We start from the raw sequence: 24,042 nt of genomic DNA, 5'->3' as shown, positions 1-24,042 counted from the left end.
TTTACAGTAAACGAAATATTTATCTTATTTACACTGTAAATGAGATATATTTATATTTCGTTTACACTGTAAACGAGATATACACGTGCTGCATCCACCTCTCTTATCTCGTTTATTGTTTACACGGTAAACGATGAGATAAATAGAGAAGTATTTATTTTGATAAATATTTTTAAAATTATTTATTTCTATAATTATTATAATTAATTTATTTATGAAAATAAAAAATCCGTGTTTATGTTTCATCAAAAGGAAAAAAAAATAATCCAAACTCTCAATACCAAGTTATATATATTTGAATTGTCTTGATAAATATATTTAACTACTAATTACTAACTTTTAACTACAATCTAACATCATTAATAGTTTAATACACATTATTATGATAACGATATTTTTTAGTACATTGTTTTTTTCTTTTTTCTTTTTTTTAAGTTCTGAAAATCAAACTGGTCAATAAATTGATAAAATTAGAGATTCAAATGTCTAAAAATTTAATCAAGTTGAACTGAATATATTAAAATAATATATTTATGTATAAAATGATGTTTTGTTAAAAATATTTTGAAAAGTTTATTGTAAGTTGAGGAACATTATCTCCCTTTTCCATCCTCGTTGAATATACGCTATACAGTAGATATGGCTTGGATAAGAGTGAGAAATTAAAAAAGCATACGGTAGAAACTAGAAGAGAATCATGGTTGCTAAAATTAACGGTTAGAAGGATGCAAACATCACCATCAACAAAGGGATAGAAGGTGGCTCCACTATTGAATTTTCATCTTATGGAGCACGTTACCACCCGTGAACTCTTCGTTGGAATTTGGATTTCTCAGTCTCATCACACTTCACTCTTCTGCATGGACCATGCCATATGCTATACCTAGTCCCATCACCATTATTCTCCTTTCCATTCCATTTGGATTTGGATTAGAAAACAAGGCACAACAAACTTAGTAATGATTTCTTATTCAATCTATCAAATAGGAGCACTTTTAACTTAAAAGTATTTAATTTATGCGCTTAATTTTGCCACTTTAGCGTTCTGTTATTCTATACTCATATGAAAATAACTTCAAATTACATAAACATCTATAGTTCTTCCATATTTAAATTTTCAGCCAACAAACACTTGCTAATGAAATGTTTATTAATAAGTACTTTAATAGCTTAAAATGTTCCATTTATCAATTAAAAATTTCGATATTAAAACCGTAACAATTATCACATACCCATGTTGACTAAGAACTTGTGTTGTTTGATTTAATAATTAAAAATTGAAAAAGATTATCAACTTAATTAAAAACCCATGTGTTGTGACCGAAACAATAATTCTTTCCAAATTGTTCAGATACTTCTCCGAAACAAAGAGATGTAAGAACAAATACACTACAATACTGCGTATAATCAACAAACTCATTATCATGATGAAATGAACGCATTCAATACCAAGCAAAGCTAATTGCTTTTTCTTCTATACCAATTCCCAATTGAACATGTCCTACCACCCATTTTCCAAATTTTATACATAACACCAATTCACTGCTTAGTAACTTCATTAGCCTTTAACAAGCTCAAACCATAATTAACAAAAACTATTGTTTTAAAAAAGAGAGAAGCAAATATCACAAGCTTAACATAATTATTATTTGCTGCTTAATTATTTAACTGCACAAAATAGCGGTAAGCAGCAACTTTTTTCTTCCTAGAGGCACTGTTATCAACAGAGAGCACCAATTTGCCTGATTCCTTTGAAGTGAACGTGTTGTGGATGGCTTCTTCTGAGGCTTCAACTTTCCTTGCCCTCTCAACTGCTATGGTGTAGCTGCCTTCTTCATTTGGGACAAACTCAGCACTGTATTCCAAGTCCCAACCTCCCACCACTATGTCCCATGTGATACTTGCACCACTCTATATAACAATCACAACAAATTAACAACTAAGAAAAGAGTAATATTAGAGACCCAATTTTTGTGTAGTCAATATCAGCCAACTTCTTGAAATTTTGTTTATTTATCTTATCATAAACCCTTAACTCTAAATTATAAATTCTAAAACAAAGTTGGCTAACTAAAAGTGGCTACTTTTTTTTATATGAAAAAATATTAGTGTTTTTGTTGAAAATGAAATTATTTGGTATAATTACAGGTGAGTGGATTTTATAGATGGGGAGCCAACAAGCATGCTGAACACATGGCAACATCTTGACCAACACGTAAGAGACGTGTTGAATAATTTTCACAATACTGTAATACACTTCAAATGTCAATATTCAAACAAAACATCATCTCTATTTCCATATTAAAAATGATTTCCGACTAAAAGTTGGTTTCTTTTTTTTTTTAACGAAAACAAAATGCATTGCCACGTATACATAGAAAGTAAAAGGTTATAGTTTAAAAAATGTGGGTTGCTTAGTTTGTTAGGGTGGGTTAGTTGAAGCAAGACTTAAAAAAGGTACTATTACTATATACCCAAGCAACGGGTCTTTCAATGTAAAGCATGAACAAAATAGTGTGATTGGAAGAAGGTTAAGTGTGATTAAATTCAAGAGGGATTATTAGCCTTGTTGCTTTATAATAGGAAAGACAAAAAAGGAAGCTTGATGTTCAAGCATCCTACTTTATCACAAAGTTAAGAGACAACTTATTCCACGACGAATTGGAAAAAGATACCTTTGAAATTTATAAAATTCATGGTTTCTCAAGATATCACTCTCCCTATGTCACACTTGGAAATTCAAAGGAATAAGGCTCATAGGGGGAGGAGAGGCTACTTTAAGAACTGAAATGATGTTTGCACTATTTTAATATTTTTTGTATACAGCTCTCTTTTACATTTTCTTTTTCTTTTTATAACATAAAAGACAAATTTATCTTCTCTCACTTCTTATCAATTTTTTTTTTTATCATTCTTCCTTTATAAATTTTTCACTCGAAGCCAAAAGGAGGAATAGCCTTTATCTAAAGGCCAACAGTTACTAGTTACCAGGGAAAATTATATAAGAATGTGGCAAATTGTCTACCTCAATTCCTTCAATTTGTATGTTAACTTTCTCTCCTCCTTTAACTGTGAACTCAGAAGCAGGTTTTGGGGGACCATTTTGCAAATCACTAGTCCTACTCAGTCCTCCATACCTTACAGGAATATCCTCAGGCCTGATAAATCTGAACAATAACACAACAAAAGCCACACCTCAAATTTCCAAACCAAAAAGAAAAAGGAGAAATTGTGGGGGTAAGAAGCACCTTTTATTGGTATAGGTGTTTCCTTGGAATTGAATTTAAACTAATAATTAAAACACAAAATCAAAAGTAGATAAGGAAGTTGAGGGTAATTTTGGAATATTGTTATAGATAAAATTAAGAAACTTTTGGAAAAAATTAAAAAGAAAGAAAAATCATTATTTGTAGATAAAAAATTAAACATTACATAGAGTAACAATTAGTCTCACTTGTAAAGTGTCTCAGCAGCATTTCCTTCTTTAGAGATCACAAACTTGCTCTTTGTTCTTGGGGTCAGAAATGGACAGAACATTGAATACAGCACTGAGAAGTACCATGGCACATTGATGAAAATCTGGAAACCAACCACAGTAAATAAATAATTGAAAAGAAAACAGTGGAATTTCTGTCAAACCAGACCACAGGTGCAGTTGAAATTAGATGACATTAATAACAGTCATCAAACATCTGTATCCACAACCCCATTCACACCAAAAACAGAAAATTGTTCATGTTTCAAATAAAAACAACACCACAACATGGGTCATTTGATCTATCTACTCGAATTCACCAAAGTAGGCACAATTTGCCAATTATCTCAACACAAAAATACAAATAAAATATGGAACACATCCTATTTAAAAAATAAGAAAAATAAATACTCAAATTGCTCTCTATCAAATTTTAGATAGAACATTTTGCTATCGAACAACAAATTTTTATTCTTTAGAAGTCTTCGAATTACTCTCATCGAATAGGTTGGTATTTCTATCGCTTTCAATCATATTTTTAATACGACCATGTTAATGTATAATAAAATCAGCTACTAAAATGAACTTCAAGGGTAGAATTTACCTTAAAATACAAAATATACACTAAAAATAAATTAACCTAAACATATATATTTATACAGACAAATTAATCCCTCTTCAAAGAACCAATCTGTTAGAGACCAAAGTGATTGATCTGGAATTAACAAAATTAACTAGTAATTTACCTTGCGAGCCACCATTTCAGGATAATTATCTTGAAACAAAGACAAAATGTGATTAGAAGCAACCCTTAACTCTCTCTTCGGCATGTCCTTAAGATCAGTAACCTGAATGAGAGAATTAACCCCACCAGGCTTAAAATTCAGAAGCTTAATACCCCTCTCAAGAACCTGAACCCTCCATCTCAAGAACTTGTTCAGCTTCTCTTCATCATCACCGCCATCACCACCACCGCCAAAAACCTTCTCATACATTCCCTTATCTTTGAACACGCCATAATCATTGTAACACACAGGGTGGCCTTCTCTGTCATAGCCTTGCATATAAGCTACTACTCCTTCAAGATCCTTGAAGCCTAGCTCCTCACCAACAATGGCGTCGGCACCGAATTCCTTCCTCCATGAGAGGGATTTGAGAAGCATGGCGAGGGAATCAGAGACTCTGAAGTCTCTTGCTCTGAGGAACTTTAGGAGAATGACGTCGGCGTTTTCAGTTCCGGTGAGCAATGGAATGCCCCACATCGAATAATAGTCATTGTTGTTGTTGGATTCTCCAGAAGAAGCAATGGAGTTGAGCTTGTTCTTGAGTTCTTGAAGTGATTTGTTCTCAGAGGATTTGAGTTGGGAGAGGAAGTAGGTGTCTTCCTTGAAGGAAGAGGAAGAAGTTGCGGTGGTGAAGATGCTCCGCTTGTGGAAGGGATAAGGAGAAAGAGAACTGGAAGAAGAAGAAGAAGAAGGAGAAGAAAGGAGTGTCGAGGTGTCCATTACTACTGTGGAGAATCTCTGCATGAAAACAATGGCTGATTTTTCTTCTCTGAATGGAAGAAAAGACAAAGAAAACAGAGCTTTTTGTTTTTTGACTTTTTGGTATGAGAGAGAGAGAGAGAGAGAGGAAAAGAAGGTGTAATAGGAGAGAAGAAGAAGAAGAAAGAAGAGAAGAGATTTGTGTATTTTAGGAGAAGTGGTCGGAGTTTGAAGTTAGCTTCTTGTTTGTTCTGAGTAAATGGCGGAAGCAAATTTAAACAGTGTACTGAGAAGGATACCACACACCCGCGGATATTTTTTTCATTATGTTCTTCAAAAAGTTTTTACTTAAAGAAAGGTTAGAGGGCGATGAAAATTTATTGTTTTTAGTTATTAATTAATTATTAATATTTAAAAATATGAGATAAAATATATTGATTGATTATTAAATTAAAAAATTAAATTAATGTTTAAGTAATAACAAAAAATAATAAATTTCGATCACTCCTTATTATTTTTCTTTGTAATATGTATGTTTAACAAATAAATTCTTAATAAATTTTATTTTATAATAATTAAATCTGAAAAATATATCTACAAACTAAATTAATCCTCTTTTAAAATAATAAAAGAATCAATGTGTCATATGAGAATAATTTTTTAGAATTTTTAAAAAAATAACAATTTATTAAACACTAAAATGTCGAATCTAATATTTTTTGAAGATTAATTTGAATATTTATTTTTAAAAAAATTATTATTTCTTAAAACAAATCAAAACCACTTTATTTACTCAAATTCATTTCATTTTTCTTCACAAGTGGTAAATAGAATGGGTGGGTCAAGACTGATCATAATGCAAATCGAGAGAGTAGAAGAGGATCACAAAATGATATGAGCCATGACGAATTAGATACAAATTGACAGAAATTATTTTAGATATGAAAAAGAAAGTGGTGTTTTAGTTAAATATTCGTGTTTGAAATGTTTTACAGAATTGTGGAGGTGTTAGAAATATTGCTCAACACGTAAGTTCTGTGATACCCCTAGCAGAGATTCATCACATGTCGTGTTCCTAGACAACACGCAGGTAACATGTTGACATAGCAGAAATTCGACGCAATTTTTCGAAATAACTTTACTAGAGATTCTCAATAGAAATTCGTCACATGACAGCTGCAAAGCAACACGCAGCATCTGATACCAGCGGCTCCAAACATGCAAACCCAGGTGTCTCCATCTGGTTAACACGCAGGATGCGTGGTAAGATCGAGCCGCCACATGTTTACCATGCACCAACACACAAATAACGTGTTGTGGGCTGTCTTCATGCAAGAGGCAAATCTTGCTCTAGAAACTAGTGTCAATTAATGTTTAAATTTGGCTTCAATTGTATAAAGGCAGAGGAGGAGCGGAGCTTGACTTCATTTCATTTTCATTCCTCCTTTCACTATCAATATACAGTCTCGTCTCATGAAGACATGGGCATAATTATCAGTAGCAACGATTTTTTTATTTCATTTTATTTATTGTGTTAGGCGTAATTAGTTAGTTTTAGAGTTAAGAGTAATATTAAAATATCTAAAATGATATGTACGTGATTATATGTCTGCAGAAAATTATATCATTAACTATTTAGAACATTCTAATTATGTAAGTATATTATTTTAAGTTAATTTGTTAGTATTTATTTGGTTAACATTAATTTAATAATTTTTCATTATTTATTTGAATAATTTTTATCTAAATATACTATTAAATCTTAATATGAATAAATAATATAAGTAATAATAATTTTTTCGAAATTAATGTTAGGTTTTTTTTCTATTTTTGTGTTGTTAGTATGTATATAATATGCTTTTTATTAATTATTATAATATAATATTACTGACAATTATTAAAATTAATAAATGAGAGACATATATTTTTTTTAATTTCTATTATAATATTGTGGTTATTATTGTGATGTTATGTAAAGTTTTAGTTATTAATTTAAAAAATAATTAAAATATTTATAAAAAAAATTTTGGGTGCTGCACCTGAGTTTGTTGGTGAATACAAAATATCAGCTGAATATTTATTTTGTTGACGATTGGCATAACCTCAAAATGTATCAGATCGCCAAATAGACAACCGGACTCCTGTCGAGAATGTTGATCACCCTCTTTAAAATATTAGCCTCTATGTTTTGACAGAGCCCGTACTGTAGTTTCGCAAATGTTATAGTGCACGGAACCACAAACGAAAACATAATCTCACATGCAAAGCTCACCTCCTCATATTTATTTCGTATGACCTCACTGTTGTGGTAAACCACTATATTTGCAGTGCCCTCCATCGTACCGACCTTGGAGAAAAACACTTCTCTCATAATGAAGCAAAATGATTACAAGCTTTATTTTTTATAGGCAGAAGACTCACCTTGCAGGTTACATGTTGCAACGCCATCTAACTAGTGTCTGCCACGTGTGCAACACGCAACCTGCATGTTGCTTGCCAGGTTGCCATGTATGATTCACGCATGATGCGTGTTGAACGAATTAACGCCATGTGTTAACACGAATGGTGCGTGTTGCGTGTGATTTGGACAAGTGTCCAACACGTTGACTGCGTGCTGAGTCAGCACGTTGCCTGCGTATTGTGCCTGCACTTCTGCAACATCCACCCACCTGAATATACATCAAAAATCTCCATTTCCAAAAAAAATACACATCTTTATTCCATATTAAAATTCTTTAGCCACAGATTGAGGCACCATATTCCAATCTACGAGAGATAGAAGGTTGGAAAAAAGGGGGACCTAACTTTGCTGTGGTTCCCCTCTATATATACTTAACAAAAAATCAATCTCCTCCTTTTTTATATCTCCTTCACATATTGTTTTTTCTTTTCTTTTCACTACACTCGAGCAGTTAAGTAGGTTTTTTTTTGTTAAATTATTTTGTAAGTTTTTATAGTTTTTTCAAAAGTTTAATTATTCTGTTAGTCTTTATAGTTTTACCAAATTTACAATTAAGTCTCTATATATTTTTCCTTTCAAATAGGTCCCTACATTACTTTAATTTTATAATTAAATCATTTATATGTCAAAAATATTAAAATTAATAGAATATTCCTTTCAAAAATATGTGCTTAAAGATTTAATTAGGTTTTTAATTATGAATACTTTTAATTTGTGGAAACATATTCTATTAATTCTAACATTTGTTCTACTAGCAAAGACCTTATTGCAAATTAAACTATTTTTCAAATTTGTGACTAACTTCTTACAATTTTAAAATTTTCAATTGGATCTTTACACTAATCTCAAAATTTTAATTAGATCACTATTAACAGTAAATTTTATAAAATCATACCCTATCCAACCCCTGACCTTTTCTCCGTGAGATATAGCGCACCTTAATCATTCTTAAACCTCAACTAGGTCCCCACCCATTAAAAAAATAGAAAAATCGACCCCTGCTACCAAATGACAAACGGTTACCTGCTGACGTGTCAGGTAACAGTGCCAAGTGTCAACCCTAAATGGTTGCAGAGACTAAAAACATCCTCTCTATCTCTTCTTTTTCTTCCTTCTTCTTTCCTTCTTCTTTTTTCTCTTCTTTAGACCCATCATCATCACTATCAACCTCCACAATCTTAAAATTTTTCCTGCAAGAAGGACATACCAAATTATGTCTTAAGTACTTCCTCTCAACCTACATTAAGTTCCGAGGATAGAGACCAATCCAATCAATAGAGAAGCTTTTCTCATGGTGGTTTGATTTCGGATCTTGAAATTTGACTCTGAACAAAGAAGAGCTGGTAGATTCAGGTGGGAGATTTCGAAGATCCTTCAGCAAGGTTCGATCGTGACTTTAATCAAAGGGGAGATGCCAGTAGAAAAGGAGCCATCAGAGCATGTTATTGTGGCAACAGAGAAGTAGAACGAGAACACGGCTAACAGCGTGAATTTCATATGTGTTTGATTACTTACTTTTGAATTTGTACAACGCAGTGCACAAAGAGGTCAAAGGTTTGCTTTGGAATAATAGAGTTGATGGAAATTTCTATTTGAGGGTCAAAGATTCGATCTTGATAATTTGGGATGATGATAGTGATGCTTGTGCTGGCTGTGTTGATTATCAACATAATAATATGATTGACGAAGAGGGGCGTAAAGCTTCTTGCTCGCCTGGTTTTATCGGTGCATCCATTGATGATGGGGAGGAAGAGAAGAAGAAAGAAAAAGAAGAGAAAGGGAGGGGTTTTTAGTCCCTGCAACCATTTAAGTTTGACACTTGACACTGTTACCTAACACATTAGTAGGTAACTGTTTGCCATCCGGTAGCAGAGATTGATTGGTCTATTTTTCTTAATGTATGGGGGCCTAGTTGAGATTTAAGAATGATTAAGGTGCGCTATACCCCACAAATAAATGTCAGGGACCAAATACGGTATTTACCCTTTAAAAATATGATATTATCATTATAGTCATACTCACTACCACCACCATCTTCAATTACAATTTTTTTTAGTATCGATTTCCTACAATAACCAGATTTTCAAGAGAAGTACTTCAAAAAAGTCAAAGAGAGCAAAAAGCAAAAGTGAAAAAATAGCGAGATTTCTTCCTATTTTCATGGACTCAATGCTCTAATAGAGAGCAGAACATAAACAAGAATAATAACAGTACCAATCCATTCTCGTTTCATTTCTAATCATGTTTGAGATTGCATCAAAATCAATATCAGAAAACGATTCCTCTTTTCACCAAAATAACTTTTAATATTTTTACTTTATTAGGAGTATCTAACAAATTACGATTAATTTGCATAAAATTAGTGATCACACAAGTTTTAACATCTTTAAAGTCCTCCTAAACATTCAAAATACACATACATAAATAACAAAGAGAACTAAGAAACCAACGAGTAATCAATTAATTTCAGTCAATTTAAAAAAAATCATTAGCATTTTTTAAAAATTATTCTTTTATACATTTCTCTTTTTACTCCTTTTTTTTCTGACCACTATAATTTCATCACTACCATTAACTACTATCGTTTATCACTGTCTGTCGACAGTCACTATCGACCACCATCATCGGTCATCAACTATTATCCGCTGCCAGCTACTACTGGCGCCACCTCCGACTACCTTATATTCTAAATTTTAAATTTTAATTTTTTTACGCTTAATGGATTTTATTTTGTTTATATTTTAAATATTTTTTCTTAGTTTTAGATATTTCAATTGCTTTTAGTTATGGATTTTTTAACGTTTAATTTCAAATAATAAAGGTTGATTACAATATTAGTTAAGAGATATTGACTCTCTATACTTTTTTTATAAATAAATAAAAAAATGATAACAAGTTAACAATAATAATAAAAAACAATAAAAAAATAGAAAAAAAAAAACAAAATTCAATTGTCGCTCATCATGCCATTCCCCTTTACTATTTTTTTTTAGAATAAAGTAAAAAAAATATTTCTTAAAAAAAATAAAATAACTTTAATTATCGCTATTTTTTTGTAGCTCATCTAATGTTTAGGCGAACTGCATGCTCCACCTCTCAGTTCACTTTGACATTAGGCGAATTGTCACGAATCCTAACGATATATATACGATGAGTATAAGACTATAAGGTGAATTCATTCGTACTATTGTATAGAAATTCATTTATTTTCTTCTTTTACCTATTTCTCTTATTCTTTTTATTTGTAAAATGACTCGAACACCGTTATTTATTAGTAATTTATTATGATGGAAAAATATTATTAGATCGTAATAAATCTGTTATATTCAGTTCTCATGAAAAATATTATTAAATTATAATGAATTTGTTATATTTAGTATCTTTATCTATATTTATTAACATGTCATCAGATGTGAGACGTCTGACGACCCTGAGTAAATTTGTTCTGCATGCAATCAGTCAGCACACAGAAAACAAGTAAAAAAAATTATGAGTAAAGGACATTTTCATCCCTAACCTTTTTTTTCGTGAACATTTTCGTCCTCAAGAAATGGAAAATACATTCAAGCCCCTGATCCTTGAAAAACGTGGACATTTATGTCCTTCCGTTGAATTCATCCGTCTGCACTGAACGGAAAAGGATGAGCTGGCTGAGGTGGCCATAACGGAGGACAGGTGGCATGGAGCATTTCGTAACAGGACATATAAGTCCTGGAGACAAAAACGACGCCGTTTTTGTAACCTCCCCCAATTTCTCTGCCTTTTCTTCTTCCTTCATCCTTTTTCCCTTCCATTCTTCTTCCTCGGCCCCTGCCTCCATCACCGCCGCACAGCGGCGCCTCCGTCAGCCACCATCAACGCTGAAAGACAAGAATGCCGAAAGTAAACAATATGAGCAAGTCGACCTAGAGAATTTTGTGCTGAGAATGAACAAGAAATAGGCACTAGCAGCTGCCATGGAGGTAGTGGTTCCCAACACCATGAGCTGGAAGCTGGACCTGCCAATCCCAAAAGGCAACATCTTCTTTGTGGTCAATTGCAGACCAAGCGCCGCAACCAAGCCATACGCCACCATCCCAACCAAATGAAGAGGAACACCTATCAAACACAAAACAGAAAAATGTCACTCACACATTCTTTTAAACACATTGCCTGCAAATAATACCCTTCACACCACAAAATCCAGAGACCAAAAAGAATCACACATAAAACAACAATATGGCAAACACACACATCAAGCCGAAACCTTAACAGAATCAAATCATAGAACAATTCAATTGCAAGCACCATCGAATAGTTGCAACACATTCAAGAGAAGGCAAAGAAAAAATACCGAAAATAAGCGCGTAATCACTGTTGAGTATGTCACCGCAGGGAGAACCACCGATAGGGCAAAATGCTTCGGAACTGGTGAGCTTCAGGTAGGTAAGGTACGAGGTTTCAAGGAAGCCGATCCCGACGATCCCCGTGGTCAGCTTATGAGTCCATTCGCCGAGCCGGAGGAAGTGGCAGGAACCTTGATTTCCTGGTCGGGTTCTGCGGCAGAGCATTTGAGAGGCGGCAGCAACCTCATACGCTGTGTGACGTCAAAGAGGCCCAAGCTCCGGTGGTTGGGAGCACGGTGGTGCCAAATGGGCACAAAGGAACAAAAAGACGATAGGGATATGGAGAAGGTGAAAGTGGCCATGGTGGTGGAAGCTTCTAGTAGCTTAAGCTTTTAGTAGCTTCGCCGACGTTGATGGTGGCTGACAGAGGCACCGCTGTGCGGCGGTGATGGAGGCAGGGCCGAGGAAGAAGAATGGAAGGGAAAAAGGATGGAGGAAGAAGAAAAGGCAGAGAAATTGGGGGAGGTTACAAAAACGGCGTCGTTTTTGTCTTCAGGGACTTATATGTCTTGTTACGAAATGCTCCATGCCACCTGTCCTCCGTTACGGCCACCTCAGCGCCACCTCTGCCAGCTCATCCTTTTCTGTTCAGTGCAAATGGCTGAATTCAACGGAAGGATATAAATGTCCACATTTTTCAGGGATCAGGAACTTGAATGTATTTTCCATTTCTTGAGGACGAAAATATCCGCAAAAAAAAGATCAAAGACAAAAATGTCCTTTACTCAAAAATTATTACAGATATTCAATAGAAGCAGTTAATTAATACTTTTTATTATAGAAGGTATTATTTAAATAACTTAATTGGTAAATTTGCTTTGTTGATGGTACCCTCCTCAAATTCCACTAACTCTCCCGCCATTACTTCATCAAGACCATAAATACGAGTAATACCGTCACCTACTTGAAGTACAGTACTAATATTTACAATCTTTACCTCGGTATTATATTGTTCAATACGTTCGCAGATAATTTTACTAATTTCATCGATCTGTTTAATAGTGTTATTTTTATTTGTTTGGCATAATGATCGGCTATATGATGATGACGACGTAAAGCACAATTATTTTTTCAAAATCCATATTTTGGAATTATTTGTTTATCTGGTTGATTTGTGTGACAAAATTTTTTCAGAAATTGGTAATAACATCCAATCAGATAGAATTGTGACTATCAACTCTATATATTTATTTCTATAACAATTAATAACTATTTTTACATAACATTAATATAACTATTCACATCATACTGATCTAACTATTCACATTAATCTATTTATTTCTGTTATAATTTACTCTAAAAATATTTATTTTTATAATAATTAAAAATTATTCTATATATTATTATCGATTCTAAAATTATAAAGTAATCTAAAATATTTATTCCTATAATAATTAATAACTACTTCTATATAATTTTAATCCAACTATTTGCATATCACTAACTTAATTATTCACCTAATATTAATCTAACTATTTTTAAATATTTATTTTTACAATAATTAATAATTATTTTTGTATAATACTAATTTAATTATTCAATTAATAATATCATATAAATTGATAAATAAATATAATATAAATATTAAATAAAAACAAGAAGAAAGATAAGAATACTAACTTGAGGTGAGGCTGAGAAGAAGTTGAGAAAATTCCATGAGAGAATCGAGAGAAGTGAGTTTAAGGATAAAATTTAAAAAAAAACCATCAAAGTGAAATATTAGGCGTGAGATTATAATTAGGCGAATCTCTTCGCAGCTCGCCGATCATGCGAACTTCTAATTCGCTGAGTAACTGGACAAATTGTGATAAATCTCAATAAAAAATAAATACTAATCATTAAAGTCAATATTATTTTTAAAAAAAAATAATAACTTTTTAAATTTATTCTAGGAAAAAACCTATTACCCTATTAGCGGTTATAGCCTCCATGTGACAACCTCTTCAAGGGCAAAAACCTATTAGCAGTTACAACTACAAAAAAGAATTAGGGGCGATAACACTAAAGTAAAAAAATTAGGGGAGATAATACTAAAGTGAGAATGAAGGATTTTGGAGAAAATGAGGGGTATTAGAAGGGATAAAGGGTAAATTTGTAAAAGAAAAAATAACATAATTAATTATATAAAATTTATTAAAAAAAATTTTAAAATAACAAAAATGTAATTACAAAATTAAAATTGGTATAAAAACTTAATTAAAAATTTTTAAATTATTAAAATTTAATTATAAATTTTAAAAAGATTATAAAAATTAACCAAGTAATTTAACTTTTCTTCTCCTTTTTTATATTTTATATTTTTATTTTATTTTATTTTATTTTATGTTTTTTATATTTTATGTTATGTGTAATTTTATGTTACTGTAATATAAAAATCAGTATAGGAATTGATATTTTATTTTAAACTATATTAGTGTATTTTATATATAATTCAAATATTTATTTAAATTTAATTTGTTTATATATTTATATGAGTACATTGTAATTGCAGCTTAGTTTTAATTTTTTTAGTAGTGTAATGTAGTGTAAATTTTAAGTTATAGTAATTTGAATTTGAATTTGGGGCCATTATGTTATCGATATTTATAGTATAATTAAATTTAAATTTTAGGTTAAGGGACAGTATTATCATTATTTAAATTAGTATAATGTAAATTAAACTTCAGTTTATATCATGTCCATATTTAATTACTAAATTGTGTGATTTATTTATTTTATTCATTTTTAAACTAGTGCACACTACACAGTCTCAAAAGATGGAATTGGATTTTTTTTGTTTATCCAAACGGTATCGCGGATCTGAGCTTCATTTAAGGGTCTGTCGCTGGCCAATGGATTGTTACATGCACAAGACGTGGTTCGAACTCCCAACACTTGTTTAAATGGACGAGTAAGCTGACCACTCAACCAACCCAAGTTGGTTGAAACTGAACTTCTTACATAGATTAGATTGGATGGATCATGCAGCTTATTGGGGAATTTTTATTCTCAGTTCAGTCCGACATCCAAGTTCCCATAATAGACAAAAAACGATAATTTTAGAAGAACAAATTTAATTTTGTTTAGACGGCTAAAATACAGTGGAATAAGATGTTTTGGATAAAAAAAACAAATATTAATATTTAGTTTAAATATTAAAAATTAAAATAATATTTTATAATTTTTTTATTTTTTTATCACATATTCTTATTTATTGGTCTCTATGAAAAGAGATAGATCTCAACAGATATATGTGAGTATTACTTTAAAAAAAAATTAAAATTCTTTAAATATAATACTAAATAATAACATAACAAAATATGATCTAACTTAAAAAGATAAGAATTCATAGTTTATTTGTTAAGAAAACACAACACAAAGTTAGGGGTATATTTAAAACGAGCACAACAATTATGTGTTTATTGGATGCGCCACATTTATATAGACTATTAGATTAATAGATTTGATTGAATGAAAATTAAAGACTAATATGAAAGTAGAGCATTGATGGATTTTAATAAATACAAAATATCCTAATACATAAATAAATATTTTAAATGATAATACTTTAATATACAATACTTTAAAGGATAACAGAATCTTTTATTCTTAAATAATTAAATATAAAACATATAAATACAAAAATATGAGTATTCTTTATTCAATAAAATTAATTATTATGTAAAATTTTTTTATAATATTAAAAAATTATATTAAAATAAAATTTTAAATTGTAACATAAAATATAAAATAATTAAAATTTATTTTATATTACTTGATAAATAATTAAATTATTATATTCAAAATTTATTAACTAACTAATTTTATTAAAGATATTATTATATAATATAATTTTTTATCAAAATATTTCAACAATATAATTTATTTAAAATATTATATATAATACATGAAAATATTAACTTTTTTATTTTTTTTAATTTTTTTAAAAACAGAATAAATAATATAATTTTAAAAACATACCTATCATATTACATATTTACTTATATTAATAAGACCTAAACTAATCAAGCTTACGTAATTAAAAATATAAAACATATAAATACAAAAAATAAAAATATTTTAGAAATATTATGACATTTACACTAATTTTTCATATATATATATATATAAATTTAATTTGGTCGAGTTAGAGAATAAAAAATTTAACTAAAATAATAAAAAAATACTTGAAAATAATAAAAATAAAAAATAATCTTATTATAAATATATAATTTTAAATATTATATATGTAAAACTTTAAATGATAATTTTAATAAATAAAATTTCATATTAGTTTAAATTAAACCATTTCACACGTATAAGATTATTCATGTATTATCTATATTCAATAATAATATTGTACACAAAATTTAATTTTGGCTTTTAATATAGGATTCAACAGGTCTTCGTCAAATAAAAAAATCTTTTTCCGTACCGTTCTCATTTACTCATGGAGATATGTCTCTATTTTAGAGAAATTTAATAGATTTCCGTTTTCATCTCTATATATAATAGGTAATCTTTACATATACTGGATTTAATAAGTTTTAATTTGTTTTTTCCATTCCTACACATCACCATTAGAAATTCACGGAATTTGAGGAAAAAATAGAAAAATAATTACAAATTTTTTTTTATAATATATCATAATGATATTTTAAGAATAAATTTTTATAATAATCTTTGAAATTCATATAATTACTCGAAATCAAAATGGTCATTGAGATTTAAATTTTTCTATAATGGTCGGATAGAGTTTTGGGCACTATAATAATTTTTGCATTATTTTTAGTGCTGAATCAATTGTTGAAGTGTTGATGTAGCCATCTTTTACTATACTGGATACTTGTAAAACAATTTCGTTTTGGTTTGGCACTTATTATTGGACAAAACAACGGTGTTTGGAGATTTCTTTTGCTAAAAAAAAACTGTGATCAAATACAAACACACTTGTCCATCTTCTCTACTTCCACTTCTTTAATGGCGCTACTTCGGAAATTGTTTTATTGGGTTGTATACATTGCGATAACTACAACAACGCTGAAGGATCGAAGGATATTATCTGCTCCTCAGCTAGAAGGTTATTGTGGCTCTATCATTGTTGAAAGCAAAGTTATGGTTCCAATTTTTTTTTTTTAGCAAAGAAGTAATGTTTCTTTTGTATGATCATAATGTGAGACTTGTTTGAAAATTATATTTTTGTTTGCTGTTTTTGTTGCTAGAATTTGATAGTATTTCTGCTGAGTTGGAGTTTATTTTCCGTTTTTTTTAATAAAGCAAGGTAGAGTGCATACCCTAGAGTAATATGGTTTATTTGTACATATCTCAAAATAAGATAGCAGCCACAGCTACACAATTCAGGAACTCGTCCTGTCCTCTTACGGTTCTGCGTCCTTGCCCAGTAGCCATTAGAAGGTGAGCGGACAGAGCTCTTTACAGCAGTGCTATCACCTTCCATCATAGTTTCTAAACATTAATATCAACAAGACAAAAAAAAGGAATGAAGAAGATGAAAAGCACAGAAAAAAACACCGCATATTTGGGGTTAGGGTTATTTTTGAGCCTAGTTTGATTTTGGGTTAAGTTATGATGACAAACATTGTTTTGGGTGGAAACCCCAATATAGTTTAATGTGAGTATTTAGTGATGCAGGCCCATATGTCCAAGTCCAACAAGTGCTTCACAATGTAAAAGAGCCAAAGCTCATTCTTGTTGCACCGTTCAGCAATAATAAAAGGGTATACATTTGGCAAAAAGAAAAGAAAGACAAGGACATCTGTCAACATCAAGGACAGCTGGGGCTCTAGCAAAGCAACAAGACACAAGGACCCCCACTAACCCAAGGACATCAGCAAAAGCTCTGCTGTGGATCGTGGTTGTGCAAAACACAAGCTTGCAAAGAGTAGTAGCAGCAAGAAAATAGAGCAGAATACAAAAGGAGAAGCATGCCAAGAAAGAAAGCAAAGAAAGGACCACAGAGATGGTGGACGAGCTCCTCAGACAGCAGAGGTGGTGGAGCAGAATGGAGCAAGGACTGCATGCCAGCTGAGACAGCTCCAACATACAGCTGGTACAAGGAAATGAAAGAGGCAACAACGAAGCCAAGTTGAAGATATATAAGAAGCCTCTCTTCATAATTTGAAGGCAAGAAAAAGAGAACACACATACAGAGCACCATCTCATACATTGAGTTGGAATCTTTTTCTTCTACTCAAGCTTAATTCTAATCTTTGTGTTATGGCTGTCTTGCGTTATTTTCTATTTTGAGAAAAGGCAAATATGTGAGGTTCAAAAGGCAAAAGAGAAAAGGCAAGAGTGATGCAAAATAGCCACTCTTTCTTCTGATGTAATTTGGGTATATGAACTAGGATTAGTTCCCCTTGCCTAGTTGGGATAGCACTGGGTGAAGTCTGAATCTGTTTGATTCTCCTTCCAAGTTGAGACAGCACTTTGGGATGTTAAGCTTTGGGAAGGAAGCTTAGGGGTAGATACTAGTTGAATTAGGAATTAATTCAATAGTATTGGTGTATGTAACCTGAGAATTATAGTAAAAATTCCACCATGATTTGTGGTGGAGACTGGACGTAGGATTCATGGCACTGAGAATCCGAACCAGGATACATGCTGGACTCCTTTCTCTCTTCTCTACTCTTTTAATGTTCTGCGTATGAGACAATTTCAAATAATCTCCTCCAACTTAAGGTTCCACTGCAACAGAGTTTGAAACTCTAAGTTTTAAGCTAACTTGATTCAACCCCCCTTCTCAAGTTCATATAGAACCATCAATTGGTATCAAGAGCAAGGTCTCAAGGAGTCAAGCTTCACAGCTTGGAGTAAAGATCCATGGCCAACAACATAAATCCCAACATCGTGGCTTTCACTCTCACTGAAGGGCAGTCTAATAATAGACCTCCCTATTTCAATGGTAGCAACTACCCATACTGGAAAGAGAGAATGAGAATCTTTGTGCAATCAATTGACTACAACATCTGGAAGATCATCCTCAATGGACCAGACGTTCCCACCAAACAGAACGCTGATGGAGAAGTTGTGGCTAAGGAAGACAACGAGTGGACAGAGGAAGAAAAGAAGAAGGTTGAACTCAATGCGAAGGCAATCAACCTGATGCACTGTGCAATCAGTTTTAAAGAGTTCAAAAAAGTGTCAAGGTGCAAAACGGCTAAAGAAATATGGGACAAACTCAGACTCACCCATGAAGGCACCAAGCAAGTGAGGGAGACCAGAATTGGCATGCTGATGAAGGAGTATGAAATGTTTAGCATGAAGGAGAATGAGAGCATCGATCAAATGTTCGAAAGATTCTCAATAATCATCAACAATCTGGATGCCATGGGAAGGAGCTACTCTGAAGAAACCTTAGTGAGGAAGATTCTGAGGAGTCTCACTAAAAAATGGGAAGTAAAAAGCACAGCCATCTCTGAAAGGAATGATTTGATCAAAATCACCTATGATGAGCTAAGAGACAAGCTGCTGGCCTATGAAACCACTCACATGCCTCAAGACAAAGATGACAAAAAAAAAGTATAGCACTAAAATCAAGAATGACAGCCCAAGGAGAAGAATCTGATAACAGTTTTTCAGATGAAGAAATGGTGCTCTTTGCAAGAAAAATGAGAAAACTACTGGGATTCAAAAGCAAAGGCAAAGGAAGCTCTTCATCCAAAGATGTCAAGAAAGATCAAGTCAAGTTCACATGCCATCACTGCAAGGAATCTGGTCACTTCAAGTCAGATTGCCCTCAACTTAAGAAAAGGTGAAAAATTCAAGAAAGACAAAAAGAAGGTGATGATGGCAACATGGGAGGACTTGGAGAACGACACAAAGTCAGAGAGCTCAGATCAAGAAGCTCAGCTATGTTTGATGACAGACCATGAAGATGAAAATGAGGTTTGCCTTACATCCAAGAAGAAAAAGGACATGTGGTATCTTGATAGTGGATGTTCAAGGCATATGACCGGAAGGGATGCTTTCTTCATTAAACTCAACAAGTATGATGGAGGATTTATCACTTTTGGAGATAATGGTAAAGGTAAAATAATTGCCATTGGTAAGGTTGGCAAAGATTTTTCAACTTGCATAGATAGTGTCTTTTTAGTTGATGGGTTAAAGCATAATCTATTGAGCATAAGTCAATTGTGTGACCTTGGATATGCTGTAACCTTTAGGAAATCTGATTGTAGAGTCATAAATGAGAAAACAGAGGCTGTTTTATTTGCTGCCAAAAGAAGTGATAACGTTTATGGTATCACTCTAGATGATCTAAAAGTTCAAAATGTAACCTATTTCTCTTCAATGGAATCTGAAAAATAGATGTGGCATAAGAGGTTAGGACATGCTAGCATGTTCCAAATCTCCAAGCTTGTTAAGAGAGGCTTAGTTAGAGGTCTTCCTAATATAAAGTTTGATAAGGACATCATTTGTGATGCTTGTCAAATGGGTAAACAAATTAAAACCTCTTTTAAACCCAAGGAAGATGTCTCTACTAAGAAACCATTGGAGTTGTTGCATCTTGATCTGTTTGGACCAACTAGGACTCAAAGTCTTGGAGGAAAGAGTTATGGCATGGTAATTGTGGATGATTATACTAGATTCGGCTGGGTGTTCTTTCTTGCTCATAAACATGAAGCCTTTTCTGTTTTTGAGAAATTCAGCAAAAGATTCAAAATGAAAAAGGTTTTAAAATTGTTTCAATTAGAAGTGATCATGGTAAGGAATTTGAAAATCAATTCTTTGAATCTTTTTGTGATGAACAAGGCATATCACATAACTTCTCATGTCCAAGAATACCTCAACAAAATGGTGTTGTGGAAAGAAGAAATAGAAGTTTACAAGAAATGGCTAGAGCTATGTTATGTGAATATGAAATTTCCAAGTTCTTATGGGCTGAAACTGTAAATACAGCTTGCTATGTTTTAAATAGAACCCTCATTAGGAAGTTTTTAAAGAAAACACCATATGAACTTTGGAAAGGGCATCCTCCCAATGTTAGCTATTTTCATGTGTTTGGATGCAAGTGTTTCATTCTGAATATCAAAGAAAATTTAGGAAAATTTGATCCTAAAACACATGAAGGCATTTTTCTAGGTTATTCCACAAATAGCAAGGCCTATAGAGTTTACAACAAGAACTCCAAAACAGTTGAGGAGACCATGCATGTCACTTTCTATGAATCTAACAATGTTCCCAGTGTTTGTATTGAAGATAGTCCAGGATTTGAAGCTGAGGTTCCAAAGATTACTAAACCAGTTCCACAAAATCCAATTTCTCATGAAGTTGCACCTGTTAGCAGCGAAAATCCCAATTCTGCAGGAGACAATTTGGAATTATCTCCTGTCGCAGCTGAAAACACTGATGCAGATGCAAATGTTGATCAAGAGGAACCTGAATCCTCAAATTAGTCAAGAAGACCAAGAGAATTGAGGTTTCTGAAAAACTATCCTGAAGAGTTCATAACTGGAAATCCTTCCACTGGTAGAACCACTCGTTCATCTTTGAAAAGAGTCGAATCCAACAACATTGCTCTTTTATCAAAGATCGAACCTCAAAACATTCAAGAAGCTCTTGCTGATTCATCTTGGGTGTTAGCTATGAAGGAGGAATTACAGCAATTTGAGAAGAACCAAGTTTGGTCATTGGTGCCTTATCCACATGGAAAGAAAGTCACTGGCACTAAATGGATTTTCAGAAACAAGCTGGGTGAAAATGGATCCATAGTCCGAAACAAAGCTAGATTGGTTGCTCAAGGATATGATCAAGAGGAAGGGATTGATTTTGATGAATCCTTTGCACCTGTAGCTCAAATGGAAGCCATCCGATTGCTCCTAGCTTATGCCGCTCACTGTGGTTTCAAGCTGTTCCAAATGGACGTAAAGTGTGCTTTCCTAAATGGCATAATAGATAGAGAGGTTTATGTGGCTCAACCACCTGGGTTTGAAAACAAAACTTTTCCTAACCATGTTTTCAAACTAGCCAAAGCCTTGTATGGTTTAAGACAAGCTCCTAGAGCTTGGTATGAGAGACTTAGCTCATTTTTATTGAAAAACAACTTTCAAAGAGGAGCCACTGACACCACTTTCTTTATTAGAAATTATCATGATCATTTTATTCTTGTGCAATTTTATGTTGATGATATCATATTTGGTTCGGCTAATGAGGATTTGTATGCAGATTTTGCTAAGCTTATGACAAATGAATTTGATATGAGCATGATGAGAGTGCTCAATTTCTTTCTAGGCCTGCAAATCAAGCAAACTGTAGAAGGCATATTCATCCATCAAGAAAAATATGCAAATGAACTTGTCAAGAAGTTTGGGCTGGACTGTGCTAAGCCAATGGGAACTCCCATGCATCCTAATATCAAGCTTGATAAGGATGACCATGGTAGAGATGTTGATGAGACACGCTATAGAGGGATGATTGGATCTTTGATGTATCTAACCTCCTCAAGGCCTGATATCATCCAAAGTGTTGGAGTTTGCTCACGGTTTCAATCAAAGCCTAAGGAGTCCCATCTCTTAGCTGTCAAAAGGATCATCCGATATGTGCTTGGTACCACTAACTATGATTTATGGTTTCCTAAGACTGATTCATTTCAATTAGTGAATTTCTGTGATGCAGATTTTACTGGGGATAGGATTGATAGAAGAAGCACAAGTGGCATGTGCTGCTTTCTAGAAAAATCTCTAATTGTTTGGTCTAGCAAGAAGCAAGCTATTGTGCCCCTTTCAATAGCCGAAGCTGAGTATATTGCAGCCTCTTCTTGTTGTTCTCAATTATTATGGCTGAAAACTCAACTAGCTGACTATAAACTTAATGTCTCTAATATTCCATTATTTTGTGACAACATGAGTGCTATTAACATTTTCAAAAACCCTGTTTTGCACTCTAGAACAAAGCACAATGAAGTTCGTTTTCATTCGATAAGAGAACATGTGCAAAATGGAAATTTAGATATTCAGTTTGTTAATTCTGAAGGTCAGCTAGCTGACATATTCACCAAACCATTGATAGAAGAGAGGTTCTGCAAGCTACGAACTGAACTATGCATTCTTGCTTCATCTTTGTTTTCTTAATAACTCTGCTAATGAGATTTTTGTGTTTTGTCTCATAAATCGCGATGAGATTTTTTTTGGCAGATGATGAGTAACCTTCATTAAGTCACTATGAAGCCACTGGATTCATATCTGAACACAATACATGATGGACATCCAGTGCTGAAGCAGTCTCTGGAACTATGGGCTGTTCCTTGTTGAAAAATTGGGGCTTTTTCATTTTTGTTGATTTGAAAAATTTTGATGACTAAGCCTTTATAAAAAGTGGGCTTTCAATTTTTGGGCTTAGTTTCAGTTGAATTTTTTTCCATCTCATGTTTGTTTTTCACTCATATTTGTTTTCAAATCCATTGTTTTTATCTGAAACGTACGAAGGTTACAGCTGTAACTTTCAATATTTTTCAAAACCACTTTAAAGTTTTCATTTTTATTTGTTTTCAAGATGCAACCTTTGCACTCTTCCACACCTATATTAACTCTCCATTACATGCATCCTCTCACACTAGTCCTTCCACTCTTTCATCTTCTCCAAACCAGTGTTCTATAAATATGGCTCGAAAGAAGAAAGCTGCTCACAGAGGCTCCCACAGTGGCACCCACCGTTCTGATCACACACACTCTTCTCCTTCACTATCACCTATTCATTCCTCACCTCCATCACCATAAAAACCTTCTCCTGACATGGCCTGCACTAAGACCACCGCTCGCCGCCCTGGCGTTGCTCCTCGTCCTACACCTCCTCGTCCTCCAACCACCTCTCAACCAAGTTCATCCAAACTCAGCTCTTCCAGAGGAAAGAGGCCTCTTCACGAAGACGAAGAGATACCCCCCACTTAGAGTCGCCATACTCGCGGTACAGTCATTGACTTCCCTTTTCGTTCTGTGTCTGAACCTAAGCTATCAAATCCCATTGCTTACAAGTCTTTCTATGCTGATTTTCCCCATGAGTCTTTTGATCGTCATCGTTATCAATCTCTCATGAACTATCTGTTCTTCTGTAAAGACATCCTTCGTCGAACTATCTGCCCTCCTAAGCTTGTCAATCTTGACAAACTCCGTAGAAAAGGTCTGAACTTTACACCTCTGTTTGCATATCAAGGATGGATCCCCATTCTGTCCATCAAGGAGAAAGTTTATCCTGACCTGGTTAAGCAGTTTTATAGTAACCTCACCTACAAAGAAGGGA

General features: G+C 32.9%; 2 protein-coding genes across 2 annotated transcripts; both read right to left on the bottom strand.

The window, feature by feature from the left end:
* Nucleotides 1-1,404: 1,404 nt before the first annotated feature.
* On the bottom strand, nt 1,405-5,187 carry LOC130976609 (patellin-6-like). Its single transcript, XM_057901517.1, has 4 exons — nt 4,222-5,187; nt 3,455-3,579; nt 3,026-3,167; nt 1,405-1,911 (listed from the first exon to the last, which is right to left on the bottom strand). The coding sequence occupies exons 1-4, from the start codon at nt 5,002-5,004 to the stop codon at nt 1,657-1,659; spliced, it is 1,305 nt and encodes a 434-aa protein (XP_057757500.1). The 5' UTR covers nt 5,005-5,187; the 3' UTR covers nt 1,405-1,656.
* Nucleotides 5,188-11,264: 6,077 nt separating this feature from the next.
* Nucleotides 11,265-11,970, bottom strand: LOC130975430 (thiol-disulfide oxidoreductase LTO1-like). Its single transcript, XM_057900229.1, has 2 exons — nt 11,754-11,970; nt 11,265-11,518 (listed from the first exon to the last, which is right to left on the bottom strand). The coding sequence occupies exons 1-2, from the start codon at nt 11,968-11,970 to the stop codon at nt 11,265-11,267; spliced, it is 471 nt and encodes a 156-aa protein (XP_057756212.1).
* Nucleotides 11,971-24,042: the final 12,072 nt, after the last annotated feature.

This window comes from Arachis stenosperma, chromosome 4 (genome assembly GCF_014773155.1).
Source record: "Arachis stenosperma cultivar V10309 chromosome 4, arast.V10309.gnm1.PFL2, whole genome shotgun sequence".
Lineage (NCBI taxonomy): Eukaryota > Viridiplantae > Streptophyta > Magnoliopsida > Fabales > Fabaceae > Arachis > Arachis stenosperma.
This window is presented reverse-complemented; position numbering and strand designations above follow the sequence as displayed.